A 23296-nucleotide genomic window follows, 5' to 3' on the forward strand; every position below is an offset into this window, starting at 1 on the left:
TTAAGGACATGCACGCGATGTCCGGTGAGCCTGCTGGGATATGTAGTGTATCAAACCTTCCCCAGCCTCGTCCCAAAGCGGGCGGGGAGAAGAGCGGTAAATATCGCGGTACTTGGGCTAAGCTCTCGCGAGAGGTACCCGGTTGCCGGTGCGCATGTGGTAGTGCTGGGTACGGCGGGTTGAGGGGCGCGTTCGCGTCGCGCTGCTCTTTCCTCCTTCTTCTTCGTCCTCTTCTGCGCTCCACGTCCCTCCGGCTCTCACGGAGCTGTGTCGGAGGGCAAGGGTCAGGCCAAGGGGCACTTCGGGGAGGTTTTGCCCCCCCCGGGCGCCATTTTGCTCGCCCCGTTCGCACCCCCAGTCTTGGCCCCGCACACTGAGGGCTGAGCCGCTGCCTCCCCACCGCGTCCCCCCCGGCAGCCGGAGCAGAGATGGGGAAGGCGGCGAAACGGAAGAGGAAGGTGTCAGTGCCCTCCACAGCAAAGGGCCCCGTGAAGTCGGCGATGGCCGTGGTCAAGAGCAACCCCTTTGAGGTGAAAGTCAACAGGCAGAAGTTTGACATCCTGGGGAGGAAGACCAAAAATGATGTGGGGCTGCCTGGTGTCTCACGGTCCAAGGCCATCAAGAAGGTAAGAAAACATCCAGAGTAGGGAGGAAGGATGGCATCAGTGGATGTGGGGAGATGATAAGGCTGGAGCCCTCTCCGGTGAAATAAGCGACGCCCTTTGTTGTGCACAGGAGTGGCCGGTCACCCCTCAGTGCTCAGGTGGTGATGGAGAGCTCGGAATGGCTCCGGCCAGTGCAACCCACAGGGTTCAGGAGCACAGGTGTTCCTTATTGCCTGTGTGGGAATGGTTCTTAAGTTACCCGGGTCTAGACTACAATAGCACGTGTTGTCGGCGAGTAAGCACTGGACCAGAGTTAGTGTTCGTGACACTGGTCGGTTCTGGTGATCACAGGATATTAAGCTTCTTGATAATGTTGTAACGTTGGTGTAATAGTGAAAATTTGAAAGGGCACTAAGGTCGGGATGCAGTGAGAAATGTGTAGCTAAAAAGAAACTGCTGCTGATCTGGAAAACAAATGCAGGTGACTTTTTGCACACTGGTTAAATAGTCGTGTTGTAGAAGTATGTTGGGATGTAATGATCTGTCCCCTGCACCATAAGAATGACCATACAACTTAAGAAGAGTAATTTTTTTATCTTCAACCCTTGTACCATTTTCAAAATGCCTCTTTTTCTTTCTCTACTGCCATCAGTAGCTACCTGGCCAAAATCTGTAATGTATAATGGAGAGTGTGTCATACTATGCATCTGGGATTCCAGCAAACTACATTATACTTGGGTGAAATGCTGGACTTTTTAGTGGTCTGTCACTTCAGACAAACCAGCAAAGAAGTTAAAACCTCTGTAGATTAAGTTAAAGCTGAAAAAGTGTAATTTGAAAGTATGTCCCTGAGATTCTCTTTGGCACTTTACATATGTGCTGTTGTTGAACAGAATTTAAAGCTCTTACTGGAAGGGCAAGTGCAGCAAAAGCAAAGAGATAGGGGTTTTTTTTGCTTTCTTTAATATGTTAGTTTACTAAGCTTCAGACATACCAGAATTCTTCAGTGGAAATGCATAGCTTTTGTATGTGATAAAATAAAGGTGAGATACAGCGTAGCATTTTATCTTCGCATGGGAGCTTATAAGAGAACTTAATGAACCTGAACATTGTTGTATGAGCTTCCCATCTTTTTTTCATGTTAATTTTGCCTTCTCTTTCATTGCATTCTGGTAAATTATTTATGATACGATGGCAATATAAAGATTATTATGTTGACAGGATACCATGGAGTCTTTTTTACCTCGACTTTGAAAGCAGCTACTCTCTGTTCTTTTAATTTTATCTCCTTTTGTCTTTTTCCTTCTAGCGCAATCAAACATTACTGAAAGAGTATAAAGAAAGAGAAAAGACAAATGTGTTTAAAGATAAACGTTTTGGTGAATATAACACCAAGATAACTCCCGAGGAAAAGATGATCAGACGATTCACTCTGGAAAGACAGGTAAATGATTTCAAAAAAAAAAAAAAAGCCAACAAACAAAACAAAGCCAAACAGAAAACCGCAACACACACTTGAATTTTTAAGTTGGAAGTGCCCCCTTAATAGAAGGGTTTTGCAGGGTAGTGCTTTGATTTTGATTTTATATGTTTGGAACTTACGGAAAAGGAATTTTTTTGTGGAAATAGAAATTTTTTCATTGAATGGTTTTGGTTTTGCAAGATAACTTTTTGAAGCAGAGATTTCTTTGAGCACTGACATGCAAGGAAGCTAGTTACAAGGAGATTCATTGATTACTTGGTTTTCTTTGAATGCTTTGATTTAGGATCTAAATTAGGAAAAGGCAGTCACCATCAACTATATTCAGTAGCTGGGTAGAAGAACTCTGTAACTTGCTGTCATTCTGTACTGTGAATTCAGTGCGCAGTACTATCCTTTCTGCCTCAACATACTCAATCTCCAGAATCGAGTAGTGCAATTTTTATAGGTTGAAGTCTGTTTCATTAGGCCTGAAATGCAGTAATTAAAAATTGCTGTTACTGATAAAACTTAAGCTTCCCTAGGTTTCCTGAGTTAGTCCGCTTGTACATTAGTACAAGAGACTCACTTAACATTTAATGTATTTGAATGAAAATACTGGTCTGGCAGTGCTCTTATTCCAGTGTTGAGTTCCAGCAAAACACTGGAATGAGAATCTCCTCAGCTAGGACTAAAACTAAAGGCTGTGTTGATTTGTTGCCTGGGAACTAAAGATCTTTTGATATTTCATTGGTTTGTTTTACTGTTCTTAGCAAAATTATGGAAAGAAGAATATCTACAATCTTAATGAAGATGAGGAATTGACTCACTATGGCCAATCTTTGGCAGAAATTGAAAAACTGAATGATATTGTTGATAGTGACAGTGACACAGAAGAAGGAGGAACACTGTCAGGTAAGAAGTGTCAGCCGCTGTCCCACTGCTGGTTTTATTACTGGTAAATGTGTACATCATTTGGTCAGTACTGTCTCTCAGTAAGAAAGAATATAATGTATCTGGTTAGAATGTTTAAACCAGATTGGATTGCTTCTTAGCCACACACAGACCAGCTCTCTGGATTTTAGCAGGGGTTAAGTTGGATGTACTACTGGCAAGCTTCTTTACTCTGTGAGCTTTTCAGCATAAACATGTACCTGGATTTTGAGCCCTTTGGCCAGAATCTGAAGTGTGAGTTTTCTGATTGCTTTCTTGGAAAAAAATGTGTTCCTATCTCATACCAAGTATTTGTCAGTGTAAATTATGTGTCTAACATAATCTCTTTTCCATTCCTATAGGGATGGGAATAATGCATGATGGGTTCAATAGTTAAAATTGCTCCCATTCTCAAAGAGTAGGGAGATACTGTCCCAGCAGCAGCACTCTTGCAGTCATGTGTGGATTTGAAAGATTCACTTTCTACTTTTTTTTCCTAGCTGAATTAACTGCGGCGCACTTTGGAGGGGGTGGAGGTCTCCTTCGTAAAAAAGTATCAAGTGAGCAGCAAGAGGAAGAAGAGGAAAAACCTAAGTCTAGGAAAGAACTCATAGAAGAGATGATAGCCAAATCTAAACAAGAAAAAGTGAGTTTTTAGCCATGAAGTATAAGTGAGCGTGATTAAGAAGCTGTCACCATTCCTGTATTTGTAGAATAGAACAATAGTGGCATAGAAAACAAAGGAGGAAGCTGTGTAAGAGAAGAGTACAAGCTCCTCGAATAAAGTCTACTTTGTAGGCATTTTAGATATAATTTGTATATCTGCCATTCTTTTGTATCCCCAAATCTCCCCTTCTGTTCACAACTAACTTGTTTTCTGTATGCAACCCTTGTACCAATTCAGCATAGCTCTATACTGCTTCTTCCACAAAGAACGTTTACAGCTTCAAAATGTTAAATATTTGAAATTATTAATTTGTTAGACAGCATTTTGCATTTATGTTGTAAATGCTATGTCATGTCCATCTGAACATAACTGCTACATTTGTTTTTGTTTTATTTTTCTAGCAAGAGAGGCAGACTCGGAGAGAAAGTGCCTTAGAACTGACAGAAAAACTTGACAAAGACTGGAAGGAAATCCAAACCCTTATTGCCCGCAAAACCCCAAAGTCAGAGAGAAAGGACAAAGACATAGAAAAACCCAAGGTAAGGTTTTGACTAGACTAATTTCCTTGGTTCTAGTAACTTATAGTTTTGACTTGTAGTGGCTGAAGTATAAGGCCAAGTTCATCACTTCATAAAACAAGATGTTACTTACTATTTACATTGAAGGAGTGCTACAATTTTAGGACACTCCTATTAGTTGGAGGAATATAGGGTTTTGTACGATTTCTCTGATTTGAATTAGTTATTGCTTTTCTTTAGTTATCAAGTGAGAGGAAGGTTGCAGGCTGAACAACACCCTTGCAGCTTATTTGTAGGACAAATACATTTTTTGGAAGAATTAAAGTAGTTGGGAACACTGACTTATTTTGAGTGCCTTTGGAGTGTTCATTGGATAAAACAACTTGTACTTGACAACAGACATTTCCTTGTTGAAATTGAGTTCTGCCCCTTTCAAAGACAGAATGAAAATAATTTACTTTTGAATAGATATCTTAAGGTCTCATGCTTTTTTTATCATTTGTATTCTATACTTTAAATCTAAGAATAGCTATTGTATTGAGCTTTTTTCTTTTTCTTCTAGAAACGTGTATTATCTTGCAGAATATTGTGAATTTCCGTTTATTGTTTTGCAGTAGAATCCAGTTTTTATAACATCAGTTAATTAGTTCAGTCTTGCATTAAAACTGATCTCAAAGTACAACAGAAGATACTGGACCAAGAGTTCATATTTTGGTGTATTGATTTTTGGGTTTAAGTTGTTTCATGGCATGTTGAGACTCATTGAATATCAGCATCCCTTTTTATTTTCTTTAAGCTAGACTTCTATGTAATGGAACTAGCAAAGGCTTATCTCATGTGACAGTGTAAATTGAAATGTAAATTATAAAGCTATTAATTTATTAATTCTAGCTGTGTTTTGTTAATAAACAATATTTTAAAGTTTTTTTAAGGAATAAGTAAGCCAGTTATTATTTAAGATACTCTTTTTAAGTTTTTCAGTTGTGAGTAACTTAAAGTAAGGAAGGGGGAAATGCCAGAAGAATTTCTCTTCAACTGTTCTTACCATTCCTTGTCTTAATTCTGAGTTGAGTGTTCTCACAGCTTGTTTTGGAAGCAGTCTTTTATCTTAACAGTCTGATTTCGTAGCTGTTAGTCTGGCAGAGGGATGGCTGCAAAACAGAATAATGAAACTTAAGATAATAAACAATTGCATAAATATTTCTTTAGCCTGATGAATACGATATGATTGTTCGAGAACTTGGATTTGAGATGAAAGCAAAACCTTCAGAAAGGCTGAAGACAGAAGAAGAATTGGCCAAAGAAGAGCAGGCGCGACTCCAGAAGCTCGAGGTATACCATTTATGGCTGTAATTGTTTGGGGCCTGTCTTTTGGGAGTGACTGCTTATATTCATTGCTTGACCTTAGATTGTAAGTGGCTGTACTAAACTGCAATTCATCAGAGGGTGAATTCAGGAAATCTTCTGTTTGTGTTTGTAATCTGATATTAAAACAACAACAAAAAAAACTATAGGCCTAGTATGGGCCTGTGGAGTTTTATGAAATGAGTCAATCTTCCTTCAATAAAAATGTGATGTTACTTTGATTTGCTTTTAAATGTTTTAAATTATTCAGAGTTGAGAGTTGCTTCTAAGTTAGTGGAGTATCATGTTGCACAGCAGTTGAATTAATACACTGGGCAAGGCTTTTACTGTTTTCTTCTGATATTGCAAGAGCCTTCCAGTTGTAGCATGTATATAGCTTTGCTTTGCAGAGGAATAGATTGTCTTGGGTAGTGTTGCATGCTGCTTCTGTTACATGGAGCTCTGAGTCTTATGGGAAGATGGAATGATTCAGTAAATGTTTCACCTTTTTTTTTTTTTTTTTTTTTTTTCATTTTTGTTTTGGTATTCTAGGAACACATTTAAGACTGTAGGGAATTCAGTACCTGGAGATTACATCAGAGCAGCTCAGTATCTAATAGCAGAACAGAGAGAGATTTTTTTCTTTTCTGCTCTTACCATCTTGTTTGATGCTCAGTCTATATCCCAAAAATATTAGGATATTGTTGTGTTCACTACAAGCCCGTTACACACACGGGAAACAGATAAGCACTGCAAAATCCTGAAACATTTTAGAAGCTTTTGTTTTCTAGTAATGATGTCCCATAAGCAAAAGAGATTAAATTTTAAAATAAGAGAACACAATGCTTCTGGTTAACTGAATTTTCAAGCCTTTTAAATAAGATAATCCAATTGACTGTGTGCTCTTACCAGATTGTACTCCCTACAAAAAAATAAGGTATTGTCAGCTTTTGCCCATATTTTCTCAAGTTGCTGGGTTTTTTTCTTTTCAGCAACTTTATGAGTAATCCAAATTAACTGGTTTTTCCTTGGGTTTTCCTAGCTGTAGCATTTGAGAGATCTTCCATTTTGGTGTCACCTGATTGCTCTAGATATCTCTTATCTCTGTGTGGTATTTCTTGTGAAACAGGCAGATCGATTACGTCGAATGCGTGGAATAGATGAACAGGCAAATAAAAAGAGACCCAGCCACATGTCAGCTGATGATCTAGCTGATGGCTTTATCCTGGATAAGGATGACAGACGTTTATTGTCTTACAAGGTAAGGTTTAAAATTTCTGAATTTTCAGAGCTCTGTAAAGATTAGGAAAAACAGTTGGCAGGTGAACTCTGTGGAGACATTTAGTCCAACCTCCTGCTCCGAGCAGGGCCCACTATGAAATTACAAGTGTTCTCAGAAACAGTCTGTTGTTGGAAAGTCTCCTAGAATGGAGGCTGCTCAGAGAGATGAGCACTGACTGCCCTTACTGTGAAGAGGTTTTTTAATATCCAGGCTGAATTCTGCCCAGGTCTGCCTCTCCTCACAGAGCAGGTGCCCTAGACCCCAGTAGTCTTGATGGCTTTCTGCTGAACTTGCTGCAGTTTATCAATACCTTTATTGTATTTGACGGCCCAAAACTGAATGCTGTGTTATATATGGTCTTACATGTGTCAAGTAAGTAGTTGTTTCCTTCAATCTACTGGCTGTATTCCTGCTATTAGAGTAGCCTTCTCTGCCACTGGCCTACTGGGTTGAAGAGGAGGCTCTTTAGCCCTTCAGGTTATTATTTTTTTTTTTAATTTTCAGTGTATTTGATATAGCCTCCACCAAATTTCAGTCTAAAGATGAGTAGATTTCTGAAAGAACCCTTCCCGTCTGAAATAGCTTTGATTAAGGTGTCAGAGCCACATAACCTTAAAGCTGATGTTATGAGTCACCCTGACTGTGATGCACGTGTGTACTGATTCTCTCCTCTCATACACAAGTAACAAGGGAACTGCTGTTCTCCTTGAAGGGGAGAATACCAATTGTGAATGTGAATTTAAACTGATGATTAATGAAATCGGGATGGGACCAAATATTTATCTGATACGCTATTTTAACACACAGAAGGAATATATTTTTTAAGCAAGAGTGTTTCTGTAAGTGATGTTGAAATTTTCATATCATCTACTAGTTTTTCTTCTGTGTGGTTTCTTTTAGTCCTCATATACTATTTTTTCTTCTTCCAGTTTCTTACAGCCCCTTGAAAATACCCTGCTTTTTTATATCTACATGTATGTTCTCTCCCTAATATCCCTTCTTGACTGGCACTGTTGGCCTTCACTGCCTGGTCAGGGTAGCAAGGCTCAAATTCTCTTCATGCATATTTAAGACAGCTTTGCATGGTGATTGTGGTGAGGTACTATCACAAACTGGCTTGTTTTCTCATGGACAGGATGGAAAAATTAATATTGAAAATGAGGAGGACAAAGAAGAGGAGGAAGGAGAGGAAGAAGATAATGAGAATGAAGAAGAAAGTCAGGAAGAATCTGCGAGTGAAGATGAGGAGGATGATGCTGCAGATAGCCACTGTGATCTTGAATCTGATCTTGAGAGTGAGGAAGAAGCTGCAGGGAATAAAGAAGAGAAAAACCACAAAGGAAGTGAAAATGAATCACCAAATGTGGAGAAATTAGATCCAAAGAGAGAAGCTGCCAAATCAGAGCTTCCCTATACATTTGCTGGTAAGCAAAGGATGGATCCAGAGATCACTTGGTGTCAGAGGGTTCAACCAATCACTTTCTCTGCCCTGTAGGTCTTACATTCGTTAGTGAAGTTTTGCTTCACAGTTATCTTCTACTATGCGAAGAGTAGCCAGTAACTGCTGTTCTTAGTGAGCAGCCCTAGTCATGCTTGGAGCAGTAGAAACCAGATCTGTTTCACCCCAGAGCAGTTTCTGCCCCTCTGAGCAGCATCAGCATTGGAAGATAAATACAGGGGAGTAAAATAAAAATACCTGTGCTCCTTTCTGAAGGCAACCAGCATATCCAATCCAAAGTGATACTGTTTAACCTAAGAGAAGCCAGAACAGTATTCTGTGATCTATACTTACAGTTTCTCTGGTGTTTGGACTGACATTTTTGTCAGAAGATGCTTGGAGAGGCAGGATTCTGAAGTTTAATCCCTGTGATGTAACATTGCATTATTATAGAGACACTCAAAGTTTGACTGGTCTGGGATCCATGCCTAGCACGAAGGAGGAGACATGTTTCAAATAGTACACAAAACATTCATTCATATTAAACACATAATTTATCTAACTATTGTCCTAGTGTTGATTTCTCTAACAAAAGTGTCTGTTGCAAGATTAAACAACCTTTCAAACAACTTCCTTAAGTGCTTGTGTTTTTCCACCAAAAGAAGATGACTTATTACACAAAGCCTTTTAAATTGCATTCAGGATTTGCTTGAATTATTATTGAATTGAAAGCAATTATTTTCAAAAAAACACAACTAGTTAGAATGTCTTCTGGCATGTGGACTTTTGTAAAAAACTAAATATGTGCCAGGGTTGTTGGTTTTTTTGGGGGGGGGGTTTAAATAATTTTCTATTAGTGGCCATATGGTTACTTTTCTTAATGTTCTTCATACAAAAGCTAATTGGGTGTGAATTAAACACAGACCTAAGTGTATTATGGTAAATTTTTGGTTGAATGTGTGTTTAGGTTTAATTCCGCTTTGTGTCAACACAGTTGTGCTGCTTGGCATAGGTGGTAAATAGAGGATGACTTGAGTTTTAAGCATTGAAAAACATGTTCTTTTCTGACTTGTGTTCATAGATACGGTGCTACATATATGCTGATAGATATTAGTGTTTAAAAGGGAATTATTTAAAACCTCTATGGTTTCTTTTTTTTTCTGAACAATAGCATTTTCAGATTGGAAATTTGTTGCACAAACACTAAAGATGTAAAGTTTGAGATTTTTTTCTGGTCAATTTTTGGTTTTTTTTCTAGTTCCTGAATCCTATGAGACATTTAAGTCTTTATTGGCTGGAAGAACAATAGAACAACAGCTTATTATACTGGAGAGAGTTCAGAAATGCAATCATCCAAGCCTTGCAGTCGGAAACAAAGCAAAGTTGGAAGTATGTTTTGGTTTATGTTTAAAGTAACTCTTAATTCCAGATTAAGTTTTAGTAAGTATTCAGGGAGCAGTATAAATATACATGCTTCTGTATTGTGAATAACAGTAGAATTAACATGCTAATCTTCATTTTCTAAGTCTGTATCACGGTTTAAGAATATGTACAATGAAGAAAAACCTAGTAATTTTGACATATTATGCTTCTTGCAGAAATTGTTTGGCTTCCTTTTGGAATATTTTGGAGAGTTAGCAACTCTAGATTTACCAGAACTCAGAACAATTGACAAACTGGTCCTGTAAGTATTAAATCCTAAGGACTTTTGCTCCTTCAGGATTTAAAAAGAAAAGCTACCTAGAGTAAAGCATTTAGCTGCTTGTTCCTTTCAAATATTCTGTAGAACTTGTTGGCAGCTGGTGACTCAGGCTTTATAATGTTTTAACTTCGTTTCATGTGTTACTTGATCTATTAATTGTACCAAGAGATTTTCAAAACCTCAGAATGTATTTTTTGATCTGCAAAATGCTTTTTGTGGGTAGTGGACAAGTAATACTATATACGCATGAAACTCCTGTGTAGGAAGTTGTTTAGCCTGCTGATAAAGGATTTTAAACTTTGCAATGACCCTGTGCAGTTTCTGTTGTAATCTCTGTTTTTCGTATGGGTTTTAGTTCTTTGAATTCACTCAGGGAGCTGGATGAAAATGGAATTAAAAGTGTTATAGTAAGCTCATGCGGAAGTTCCAACTAAACACTTTGCAGGAAGTTGTCAGTTTGGCATTGTTGTCTTCAAATACCTGACAGGCGCTTAGGCTGTGAGAAGAGAGCAAAGTTTGTCTCAGAGATATACAGCAAAGAACAAGAGTCAGTGGGCAAGGGCTGCAGCAAGGGAAATTGTAATTAGATTTAAAGAAAAAAACCTTCTCCGAAAAGGTACTGAACATTAAAATGAGCTTCCCAGAGAAGCTGTGAAGATACACAGAACTCAACAAAGCTAGGAGCAGCCTGATCCAGCTTTGAAGTTAGCCATGCTTTGAGCAAGGGGTTGCATCAGATGATCTCCAAAGGTCCGTTCCAAACAAAATTAGTCTGTGATTCCTGTCTTGACTTTGCAGGATAGACAGCTTTCTTTTAAGGAGTTATTTTTACGTAGTTTTCAGCATATATTTTTTTATTTCATGCTAAAGTCAGTTAAGTTTTTAAAAATCTGTTACGTGCAGCATTAGCATTCATTGCTCTGTTGAATTCATCAGGAAGAGCTCTGACCCATTGATACTGTCACAGATGGTTTGTACCAAAGGGTAAATATGTTTTAGTTGTCTTTTAGGACTGGGATTTATTAATATCACTACAGACATATTTCACTGAAAATGCTGAAGACCAAACAGATACAGGCTCCAGATTGCATATGCCTGTAGGCACTACCCATAGGCCAGGAGCTGATCTAGCTTGTGTTTGGGGTTTTTTCTTGTTTGCAGTAATAATTTTGCTAACCATGTTGCTGCCTTACATGTTGTTTAATATTGCCTAAGAGTGTTTAGAAGAGTGAGCTGTCTAGTACAAGCCAGCATACTTCAGTGCAGTAATATCTAAAGTTATGAGATTCAGAAGGATACGTTACGTCATACCAAAGCAAATTATTTGGAAGTGTATTTAAAAGTTTTTAATTATTTTTTATTTGAGATTTAGAAACCTACAACTCAAGGATTCTCACAAGGCCTAATGAAAAATACATGTCTCTGTAAACTAAAGTATTACAATAATAATTTATATTCTAAAAAAGAAACATTTGTTGCAGGCAGTTTTTTATTGTTACAATGTAGATGGAACACAAGAAATCTTCCTATGAGTGCTTAAAAATAATTTTTTTTTTTATTAACATCAGTGGTGTAACTTGATTATGACTTAAATTTTTTGTTAATAGGCCATTGTACAATCTTTGCCAGATGTTTCCTGAGGCAGCCAGTGACAGTATCAAGTTTATCCTTCGAGATGCTGCACATGATCTGGAAGAAGTAATTGAAGTCAAAGGCCGAGCAACATTTCCAGGTTTAGACACGGTAACAAATGCATACTGCTGGGATAATCTCTTTGCATTAGTACAGAATGGTGATAAGTGCAAGATGACATTATGTAGTGAATTATTAGCATCTATGACTTTTTAGGTTTTTCAGTATTTTAAATTGTCTTTCTGGAGATAAGTTGTAACAAAAGCCCCCACAACAACAAAAAAACCCTACTCCTAAGAAACAAACAAACAATGCAAACACGCATTCTTCAGAATAGAAGTGTGTCTGTGGAATTAATAAGGGGAAAAGATATTAAAATTGCACCTCGAGTTTTCACAGCAGAACGCTGTTTTCCTGATGAAATTTAAAGAGGTTGTTTTAGGAAGAAATGATGTTATCAGTGGTGTTGTGATTTCTTTAATTGTGTTAAGTGCAAATGTTTTTAAAAAGTGCTCCACAGAAGTCCCGTATCTCTGCAATATCTCTTAGGTTAAAAAAAACAAGATTAAAAAACCAAACAATGAACCAAGAAAATACTCTTACGGATATAAAAATGTATCATTTCTGAGTACTTTACATATGACAATGGCCGAATTAGTGACTTGGAAAAATTTTATCTTTCCTTCTTGTATTGGTAGTATCCCATTTTCACTGGCCATGCTAAATGTGAACAGATGGCTTTTTCAGTGCCTAGGTAAATGTCTGTTAGGGAATTCAAGAATGGAGCATATGGGAAATTAGTATTTTTTAATTGTAGTGAAGTTTCAAAGACAATAAATCTAATTCAGAGGGAGTTACTTGTTTTCTGTCAGCTTGATGAATTGCTGCTGCCTCATGGAATAATTAGACTATTGAAAGAAAATAGACTGAAGGATTTGTTTGGAAGGCTTGGAAGATATATTGAGTTCTTTTGAAGAGTCTATTCAGGATGTTTTGGATTTTGCAGAAAATGTATTGTAGAGAGCTTTTAACTTCTATATTTAAATTGTTACTGTCACCCTTATAACACCAGTCACACTTTTGGCTCTCATTCCCTTCACTGAACTTTTCCAGGTTGCAGGTCATCATTATCTTTTAGAGTGAAATTATATCATTTTGTATGCTCAAAGCACTTGTTTGATGAATATTCCATAGATCAGTTGTCTTGGTTGGCTTTTCATAGACTTACTGTTACCTTAGCCTAAAATTCGGAGCCTTTAGTAACCAAAACACTTCAGGAGAGTATTTATGTGTGATAGAAGCTTTATAGAGAGGAACAGCTCTGAAGCAATAAAACTTTACTTCCATCTGCTTTACTGTGGAAATATCCACGTAAATAATTTTCATAATTACCTTGCAACTGATGTTTAACTTCCATATGGTGTTGACAGGTCACTTGTAGCTCTCTCAAGTCCCCTTCAGTAAAAGGGTACCTAATGACTGCTTAGTTCTTGTGGCTGCAAAAGCGCTTTGCAGAAGAGAACGGAAAAGTTCTTTTTGGCTGTTCGTTGGTGTGTGCCAGTGCTGGAGGATTCTGGTCACTTCATTGTCTGTGTTGAGGTGTCACAGGTGTTGAAAGGTGTCACAGGTCCTGTGTGGCCCCCTGCTCCTGTGCTTGTGGTGTGAGAGTATGTGATTGTGGTGAGCTGAAGGGGGTGAGGTGTTCTCATGGAGTAAATGGGGTGGGTTGGGAGGCATAGTTCCTTCTTAGTTGTTCTCTCAGCTGCCTCACTCACAATGTTACCTATAATGGATATCCCATAATGGATATTCTCTTTTCTCATCTAACTTAAACAGTTGTTTCAATAAATAGGTCATGTATCATATCAGATTTCTCAAAATTATGTATATTGTAGTATTTTTGACTACTGTGTGGCAGTTACTCATTTGAAAGTTACATATGTATAAAGTCAAGATTCTGGGAATAATGTCTTAACTGTATTTTGCCTTATTCTCTTTTATATGCAATCAGCTTATTTATTTGAAAATTATATCTCTGCTGTTTCCAACTTCTGACTTCTGGCATCCAGTTGTAACACCTGCTTTTATGTACATGAGTCAGCTACTTACTAAGGTATGTCTGTGATGTTGTACCTCGGTATATAACTTCACTTTCTTATCTCTTCCTAGGACTCCAAATATGTGTGTTAGCATTAATGTATATGGTGGAAATGTACTTGAAAAGGCAGCTTTGGGTTTGGCATAGCTGCAGATAGTAATTGGAAGAAAGGGTGAAGAGGAAAACACCCTTGCAGGGTATAGTCCAACTCACAAAATTGTATCTCCTCAATTTTTCATGTTGTCATACAAGAATTCCTTCTATGGTAAATTACATGGGACTAACAGAACAGACTGAAGACAATCTGAAGTCATTTGTTAGTGGTTTCTTTTCCATATAAGCATTTCTTCATACTTGAGAGGTTATTTACTTAAAAATTGGCAGTATTTGTTTTCCTTGAAAATGTACCTAATGCATTGAGTTAAAATATGTCCTTATTTTTCTATCCTAATCTGTTTATATGTTTCGAAAGTCTTGAGCTAATTGTTCTGTTGCTGCCAAGTTGCTCTGAGCTTTCTATTTCACTGGTTCATTTCTGAAGAATTTATTGTTTGTGGTTTAGCACCTTCTAGTGGCTTAAATGAGCTCTGATGAACTTGTTACTCAGTTCTGCTGATACTCTTGAGTGAGGACCAGGGAAAGCCAGTGTGGTTCTCATCAATGATCAAAGCGTGTAATTTTATAGGCTTCAAATGCTTTCAGTGTAGTTAATAATTCATCTTTTTGGGAGATTCTGTATTTGTGATGTATAGGCTTTTAATTAGGAATATTTTGTTCTTTTTATTTCTTTTAGTGTCGCATTACAACACTGCAAGATGTTATTAAGGGGTTATTTATATGCTGTTTGTTCCTGGAATATGTATCTCTCTCCAGAAGATTTGTACCAGAACTCATCAATTTCCTTCTTGGAGTACTTCACATCTCTCTACCCAAAAACCAGGCCCAGGGTGAGTTTGTTTAGAGTAAATGAGTATTTAGTTTAGAGTCAGTTTTAGTATTGGGGTTTATCTTTTAAATTTTTTAAATACAAATATTTCACACTGGTTTCATTGTTTTTGAACAAAAGGCCAAAATCATCTGGTAGTTTAGCCAAACACAACCTTGATTCTTGGGCATCTTGTTACAAACTAGATCCTCTAGTGTTGTTGGCAGGAAGGAAAGGACTGAAGTTATTAAAGGAAATGAAGTCATGTTGGCTTCAGTGCAGTATTTTTGCAATATCATCATTCTAAACAGACTGTGTTCTGAAATTCAGAGTTCCTAATGGATTCCTGGTGAGTACCCTGTAACTTCATGGTGAGGCAGCAGCTCATGCTGCAGATACCCTTCAGCTAACAGCCATGTCACCAAGCTAAATGAGAGACATAAATCACAGAGTCGGTATTTTTCCTTTTTATTTGACATGGATTTGTAGTAGTGTAATAGAGGGCAGCTATCCCCACAAGCAGGATTAATAACATAACTGTGTAAACTTAACAATTTCCACAGACAAGAGGGATAATAAAATTACCTTTCAGTGTAATCTATGTTTATGGATTTTTTTTTTTTTTGATTTGCAATTTTTAAAAATTTGCCCGTCTCTCTTCAATTCTTTTATTAGTTTTTGTCTTTAAAGTTATTGTAGTTCTGGGGCGCTTTTTTTAACCAGTTCAGTGACAATAATTTTCTTTCGAGGAGTTTTGTCAGAGGATAGTAACTAATTCATGTATTAATATCTCTGTCTGAGCACAACATGCAGGAAGAGACTCTGCAGGCAGGATATTACCAAGTGAAAAATTCAATTATTTGATAAACGCACAAGATATCTGGGATTTAATGAACTACAGACTGTGTATTAGTGTGCTCATCACTCTTGATAAGACCCTTAATAGTCTGTTTTTTAAATAGTCATCAGTCTGGTGAGGAAGGTTTAGCTTCTGTCAGTATTCCAGTACATCTTCAGTAGGCAGCTCCCTTCCTTTCTCTTGAGGACTTTTTTGCCTTTCCATGCTGGTGGTGTTTTTTTTTTTCTTTTGAATTTTTGAGCCACCCCTGCTCCCTTTTCTCAACAAACCTATCACTGCAGTTTCACCTTTATTATCTGGCATGGCTGTACTCTACAGACCTTTCCCCAGCTGCTTCTCACAGCTTAGCAGTTTCCTCTGAAGCGTGAGCCAAGGTTACACAGCTGGGCTACATCAGAGCTCGGCCCTGGATTCTCAGAACGCCAACAGCGGAACTCTTAGAAGGAGGTGGGAAGAGGTTATAGAGTGGGTGGGTTACGTAGTACTTAAAGTATTTTCTCCTTTGTGTACTCTCTTGGAATATTTGATCTACAGAGGGGTTTGGAACAGTTAAAAAACAGGACTCTGCAAAATTACATAAGAAACTTGAAAAATATTTAGTGGTAAATAATGATCAATTGTTACATTTTAAAAAATATTTCTTCGTATTTTTGTTAATGATTTTGCACTAGTTAAATTTTCATGGTGTTGGTTTCTGTTAGCAGTGAGGAAAAGCTCAATAAAAGATACTTTAGAGGTACAGTCTTCTCTTTGAGAACTTTCCAGACAATGTTGATGTTTTGAAGTTCCCAAGGTATCCAGTTGTGTTTTTAAATATTCGTGGTGGAAGTATGGCTCGTAATTGTGGTGGTTAAGCTATCAACACAGAATACTTTAAAATGGGCAGACACGCAGACATGCTCTCTGGAATGTTAATGCACCATAACACCAAAAAAATTCTTGGGTTTCAAGTTTAACAGTGAGTAGAGTCAGCAAATAAACTTTTAATGTTTCAGTTTTATGATCTTGATCCATAAATTTCTCACATAAGAAAGATATATGGAATACAGCTTCATAAAAGACTGAAATACAGTCTGATTTAGAGTAAAAACTATTACCTTACAAAAGAAAAGCTGTAGGTGGAGGGAGTGGGAAGAAGTTTTCATGGTTGATAGCTTTAGCTAATGGAATTGTTAATGAGATCTGCTATCCTCTCACAAGTAAATCAGATAATAAAACTCACATATCTTAGTTCCTGATTTTGCATAAGTCTCTGTGTGTCATAATCTCTTACAACTTTGGGTCCCAAACCTTAAAAGCCTTTATTTAAATACACTGTCTTCTGGCCTGTCTGTGAAGAGCCACAAGCAGACTCTAGAGCATGTAAATAATCTGAACTTAGAGTTTGAAAAAAGTTTTGAAATAAATTCCACTGCAAGCTTGCAGGACATAAGGAAAACAAAGAGGGGGGGGAAAGCCCCCAATGTCCAGCACAGAGAATGCAAATTATTTTGTCCCTTAGCCATGAAATTCCGCAGATGCTTCTTTCATGTTGCTGTATAAGTAGTTTCACAGATCAGCTTGTGATCAGAAGCATAGGGATTCTTTAGTGTTTTCCATATGCCCTGCTGCAGTATATATTCTGCATTCCATGCTCTTCCTGTTTAAAATCCCTTAACTGGAGTGGGAGAAGACTTTACAGTGTGTCTGAGGGCCCCTGCTGTGAGCTCACAGGAGAGGCTCCATGGCTGCAGCTGTGGGCTCTCCCTGCTCCAGCTCACTGTGCTTCGTGACCACCTTCTGGTCAAAGCCGTCTACTTGTGATTCCATGGGAAAGTCCTGTGCCTGCCCTGTCCTCTTAAGCATATCCAGTGCTCCATCCTGGAGCAAACCTGCAGTTTAACTGTGCATCCTTTTTCCCACAGGGCAAACATGTACCTAACATGTCCCAACTTTCCCTTTGAATGACTTTTCTTTGAATGAATCAAAGAAGCATGGAGTGGTTTGAGTTGGAAGAGACCTCAAAAACCATCTAATTCTAACCCCCCTGCCATGGGCAGGGACAGCTTCCACTAGACCAAGTTGCTCAAAACCCCATCCAACCTGGTCTTGAACACTTTCGGGGCTGAGGCATCTGCAGCTGCTCTGGGTAGCCTGTTCCAATGTCTCACCACTCTCATAGTGAAGAGTTTCTTCTTTTTATCTGCTGTAAATCTACCCTCTGTCAGTTTAAAACTGTTACCCCTCATCTTATCACTATGCTTTCTGGTGAAGAGTTCCTCCCCATCTTTCCTGTAGGCCTCATTTAAATACTGGAAGGCTGCTGTAAGGTCTCTCCAGGGCCTTCTCTTCTCTAGGCTGAACAACCGTGGCTCCCTCAGCCTGTCCTCGTATGGGAAGTGCTCCAGCTCTCTGGTCATCCTCATGGCCCTCCTTTGGATGCTCTTAAGCCAGGTCTCTGTCCTTCTGCTGGGGGCCCCAGAGCTGAACACATTCCTTCAAGTGGGATCTCATGATAGTGAAATAGAGAAGAATCCCCTCCCTTGACCTGCTGCCCACATTGCTTTTGTGGCAGCCCAGGATGCGTTGCCTTTCTGGGCTGCAAGGGCACATTGTCAGCTCAGAATTCAGTTTTTCATCCACCAATACCCCGAGTGCTCTGCAAAGCTGCTCTCAATCCACTCATATTGCCCAGTCTGTATCCATGTGTGGGATTGCCCCAACTCAGATGCAGGACCTCACAGCTTGTCTTATTGAACTTCACGAGGTTCACATGGTCCCACCTCTGAAGCCTGTCCAGGTCCCTCTGGATGACACCCTGTTCCTCTAGAGTATCCACGTCACCACTCACTTTGGTGTGTCATCTGCAAGCTTGCTGAGGGTGCACTCTCACTGTCTGTGTCCCCAGCCAAGATGTTCAATAACACTGGTCCCAGGACAGACCCCGTGGCAGACCCTACTCATAACTGATCTTCACCCGGGCATTAAACGGTTGGCCGCAATTCTGAGTATGACCATCCAGATAATTGCTTATCTCCTGAGTTACACACCTGTCAAATCCATGCCTCTCCAGTTTAGATACCAGGATGTTGTGCAGGACAGTGTTAAATGCTTTGTACAAATCCAGGTAGGTGACATCAGTTGCTCTTTCCTTATCCACTGACACAGTAATCCTGTCATAGAAGGCTACTAAACCTGTCAGGCACAATTTGCCCTTAATGAAGCTGTGTTGACTGTCCCCGAGCATCTCTGTGTTTTGTCATGGTTTCCAGGAGGATCTGCTCCATGATATTGCTGGGCACAGAGGTGAGGCTGATCAGCCTGTAGTGCCCTGGATCTCTCCTCTTTCCCTTTTTTAAAAATGGGGGTTGTTTTTTCTTTTTCCGGTCACTGGGAACTTCAGCAGTCTGCTACAACTTCAAAAGTACAAAAGTGGTTTAGGAGCTTTATCTTGCCAGTTCCCTCAGGACCTTCAGATCCCTAAGGGCCCATGGACTTGAGCACATTCGGGTTCCTTAGTCTCAAGCCTGACCACCTACAGTGGGCAGTACTTGGTTTTCCCATTCCCTGCATTTGGATTCTGTGACTTGGGCAGTGTGACTACAGTACTGACCTATGTCCCCATGCTCCAGTGTTTCCTGTTGTTTTAGAAAACTTTGATACTGATAGAAGTATTTTTTAAGGTAGTACGATAAAAAAATGTAAAATGAGTTGGTGGCTTTTCTTCAGAAAGAATGCATAGAATTGATCTTGTTTAATGACTTGTTCTTGGTTTTTTAGGCTATACTGTAGTCCATCCATTTACACCAGTGGGGAAAAATATAGAATTGCTTTTGGTGTGTGATAAGGAGGATCTGGAAAGTTGGGAGAAGCAAAAAGTGCCCTTGAGTATTGTGACTAGATTAAAGGAAACCAGCAGAACAGAGATAAATCATATCAGGTATGTAAAAAGTGTGAACAGAAAAAATACCAAAACATCTGTTGTGTCCTCTCAGTGACAGTGCTCTTTAGAAGTAAAAATCAGAGTTGTGGATGGTTCAGCTGTGTTTTTATGATGCTACTCTGTAGCACAGAACATGTGCTAATCTTTTGCCAGAACATTATGCAGAGCACTTGTTGGAGTGCTCAGACCTTCCATTCCTTTTTGGTACAGCTCTGAACTGATGAGGTTGCTGTAGGGACAGAGGAGGTGCTCAGTACTTTAAACTGTCAAGCCCTTAGACTTAAATAACTGTATCTATATACAAACACTATGTTAGAAAGTGTAACATAAATAGAACAATGAAATTAGGGAAGACCATAATTGAACACATTCACTAACCATGTTCAGCCTCATTTTTCAACTTGCACATATGTTATGGTATAACTTTATTTCTGGCATAAGTAAGCCTTTTGTTAAGTTCTAAGAGAACTGAAAGCCAAAATTACTAGTTCTTTTTAAACAAAATTTTAGAACTTCAGAATCAGTAGCAGAACACTTTTAGAACCAGTACAAAAACTTCCTATTCCTCGTAAGTGGCAAAGAGAGAATATTGGCTTGTGTTCACTGCACTGGCATAAAGATTCATTGCTGATGGAATTTTTTTGGTATTTGCTTAGGGGAGTGAAAGTTTTAGTCTGAATTAACAACTATTTCTAATTGTAACTGGTTCTGCCAAGCAGTCTTAATGGATTCTGCTAACAGACCAAATTTAATTAATTCAGTTCATTTTTATTTGAAAATCCACTGCAGTTTTGCAAGTGAAATTGTTAATTTGTTTGTGCATTAACAGGTTATCATGTCTAGCCCTGTGTTTTGACCTTATTAAAAAATGTGCAGCTCTCTATGAGTCCTTGCCATCATTCCATGAAATAATGCATCCTGTCAGAATACTCCTTACACAACATGTGCCAGTGAATGAATATCCTGAAAAAATGCAGGTATGTATTCCTTGGGATTTGAATAACCAGTACGTTTATTTTATTAATAAATTCTGTGATCTTCATCTGTGCATAAACAAAAAAACACAAGTGTAAGCATTAGTGAGATTTTTTTTTGAGGGTGAGGCATTTTGATGTTTCTGTGGAAAAAACAAAGAACAGAGAATGTTTAGAAAAGGTATTTTTCCATTGTATATTGTTTCTTGCTCATCTAAATGAACACAACAGCACTTGGCTTGTAATAATGTAGCATTCCAGGAGTGACATCATTTATAAGAAGAGTTATCTGGGCATCTGTACTTTCATAGTGAATCTGTAAAACCTTGGTAAAACAAATGGATGTACCAAACTGGGGAGGTAAAACTTAAAACTGTACAGATAAAATGAACATAAATATACCTGGTCAGTGCCTTACCTAGGACAGTTGCTTATTTTCTAGCAATGAGATTAAAATTTTTAATCTGTCTCTTCTGAGTGTAGCAAAACTGTCTTGTCCTCGAAGAAGCATCATGAAATGTCCTTAGAGAACAAAGTTGTATTATGTAGATGATGCTAAATTGCCTGTGTTTTTTCCCATCAAAATAAAAAAATTCCAATCATTCTTAAAATTACCATGAAAGGAAGAGTCTGAGTTAAACTGGATTCTTCTGTTAGGTAAAACTACCAGCAAACCTTCCTTATTGTCCATGATACCATTTTAATAGACTTCCAAAAGCTTTTAAGAATTATCCAACTTGGATTACAGCATGTCAGTGTTAGCAGTGTCCTAATGAGTAGCTGTGACTTAACCCAGGAAAAAATACATGGGGAGAACATTACAGTTGATTCAGTTTATAATAGCTTGTGATTTATGGTGGTTTTGATATGCTTTTACAATTGTAATTGGTTTTGCATTTTCAGGAATGGTATCACAGTGCTCTGAAAGAGCTGGAGAACAAAGTAAAACACTATACCCCATTGATATGTGAGAAAAAGAAGCCAGTGCCATTGAAACAGTATACTCCAAAAATTGTGAAAGTGTAAGTAAAGAACACTGGATGCAAAGGAAAGGTGCATTTAAACCTTAAGATTTTTAGCAAGCTAGAATGAATTTGGAAAGCATGACACAAAACAGAGCTGTTTTTCTGCTAGATTTTGTACATAATTCACAAGGGGCCAGCTAGTTGGGTGGTACGGCGCGAGAGGAAAAAAGGAAAGAGGAATTTTAACAGCACATATTATCCTGTAGGAAAAATAGCACTGGAGGTCAACTCTTGCCCATATAATAAACTGTAAATTCACAAATGTCAAGATGATTAGATGGTTATTATCCTTTCAGGTGCTTTACTGAATGCTCTGTCAGGCACTCAAGTTAGAAGAACAAATATGAGTAGCTGATATGTATATGAAATACATGAAGGTAAAAAGATGAATAGGAAAAACACTAATTTAGTTTTGTAGATCATAGAACAGTGTTCTGATTCAGGAAATCTGCTTTATATTGGCTGCTGACTTTTTAACCATACTGGTTATCTAGAGGGGCACAAAGTGTCGGCTTTATTTATTCTAGTAATTGAAGAGGTCAGCTTTGCTCTCTGCCTTACACACTTATCCCCAAGTAACTGATCAGACTTTTTCTGTAAAATGTGTCTACTGAGAAGGTCTGCAAAAATTTAAGATGTATTGGGAGATTCCATCTTTCTCCAGATATATTCCATTCTTCTACTCTAGCTTTTTTTAGTCTGTTCAAAGTGCAGGCTGCATAGGGGGAATTGAAATGTGGTCATTGGCTGCTGATGATGTGCAGTTAGAAGGTCTGGTGAGTGTTTTTCTGGTATGTTCATTGGGCAGCTCCTTATTTTGCAATTTAATTATATGCAGGAATTAAAATACTGAGTTAATTTTTATACAAAACTCTCCTTATAAATATGAAAAAATGGTGGGTTTAAGGTGTTCTGTGCTCACACATGCATTCTCATTTCAGCTTAGAGTTTGGAAGAAAGCAGGCAGGCAGCAAGAAGGAGCAAGAAAGAAAACAGTTGATCCAGAGGCATAAACGTGAACTTAAAGGAGCCATTCGTGAGATTCGGAAAGATAACCAATTTCTGGCTAGAATGCAGCTGTCAGAAATCATGGAGAGGTAACGCAGCCTTTGTTTCCGCACCACTTTGGGGGTTGTTCTGCTGTGTGTTCGTTTCTTTGCTGTGTGCCAAGACTGCCATTAATGATCAACCATACTAAACTTAAATAAAATGGAGCAATTTGAGGAAAACCAAACATTTTTCAATAGAGATAATTTAAAGTGTTTTGAACTTTGCAGTTTCATTTCTCTAGTTTAAGAGGATGCAAAATGTTTTTATTTAAACGGTGTGTTGATGAAATTTAAGAATTGTGGGACTTCTTATGAATTAATAATTATTCTCTAAGTATATTTATTTTCCCTAATATAATCTTACTGAAATATTTTATATGTTGATTGTTTTACAGAGATTCAGCCAGAAAAAGAAAAGTGAAAGAGCTTCTTGGTAGCCTTGCTACACAGGAAGGTGAATGGAAAGCAATGAAAAGGAAAAAATGAGAGAGTTAATTGGGACTATCTGCAGCAGGAAACCTACTGCCATATCAAATACCCCAGTCTTACGGCTTTTGAACAGATTTTAATTGCATTTTCTGCATGCATTCCTTTTGAGGAGACAATATCATCAGATCTGTTCGAAAAAATGAACCTGCTCATTAGGAAAATCCACAACTTTTCATAAGAAAAATAAAAACACTTTTGTATGTGGCATGCTTCTTTTTTATTTTAATGAGAATATTTGGCTGAATAATCAGAAGTCTTAGTCTAAAACCTGATCTCACACACCTAACTTGACCTACACATACACACACACACAAACATTGTACAGCAAACCTTTGGTTACATCAGACTGGTGAAAGGTTACTAGTGGGGTTCCAT

The 23296-nt window shown here is 38.2% G+C and overlaps 1 protein-coding gene across 1 annotated transcript; it reads left to right on the forward strand.

Annotated features, from left to right (window-relative positions):
• Positions 1-154: 154 nt before the first annotated feature.
• Positions 155-23082, forward strand: NOP14 (NOP14 nucleolar protein). The gene is made up of 18 exons (XM_082282413.1): positions 155-626; positions 1915-2049; positions 2838-2979; positions 3498-3643; positions 4066-4203; positions 5392-5514; positions 6656-6787; positions 7944-8232; positions 9505-9635; positions 9845-9930; positions 11556-11691; positions 13592-13693; positions 14472-14625; positions 19222-19381; positions 20214-20361; positions 21262-21380; positions 22325-22480; positions 22828-23082. Exons 1-18 carry the CDS (start codon positions 429-431, stop codon positions 22916-22918), a joined length of 2586 nt encoding a protein of 861 aa, XP_082138539.1. The 5' UTR covers positions 155-428; the 3' UTR covers positions 22919-23082.
• Positions 23083-23296: the final 214 nt, after the last annotated feature.

Source organism: Coloeus monedula (assembly GCF_965178545.1).
Source record: "Coloeus monedula genome assembly, chromosome: 5".
Lineage (NCBI taxonomy): Eukaryota > Metazoa > Chordata > Aves > Passeriformes > Corvidae > Coloeus > Coloeus monedula.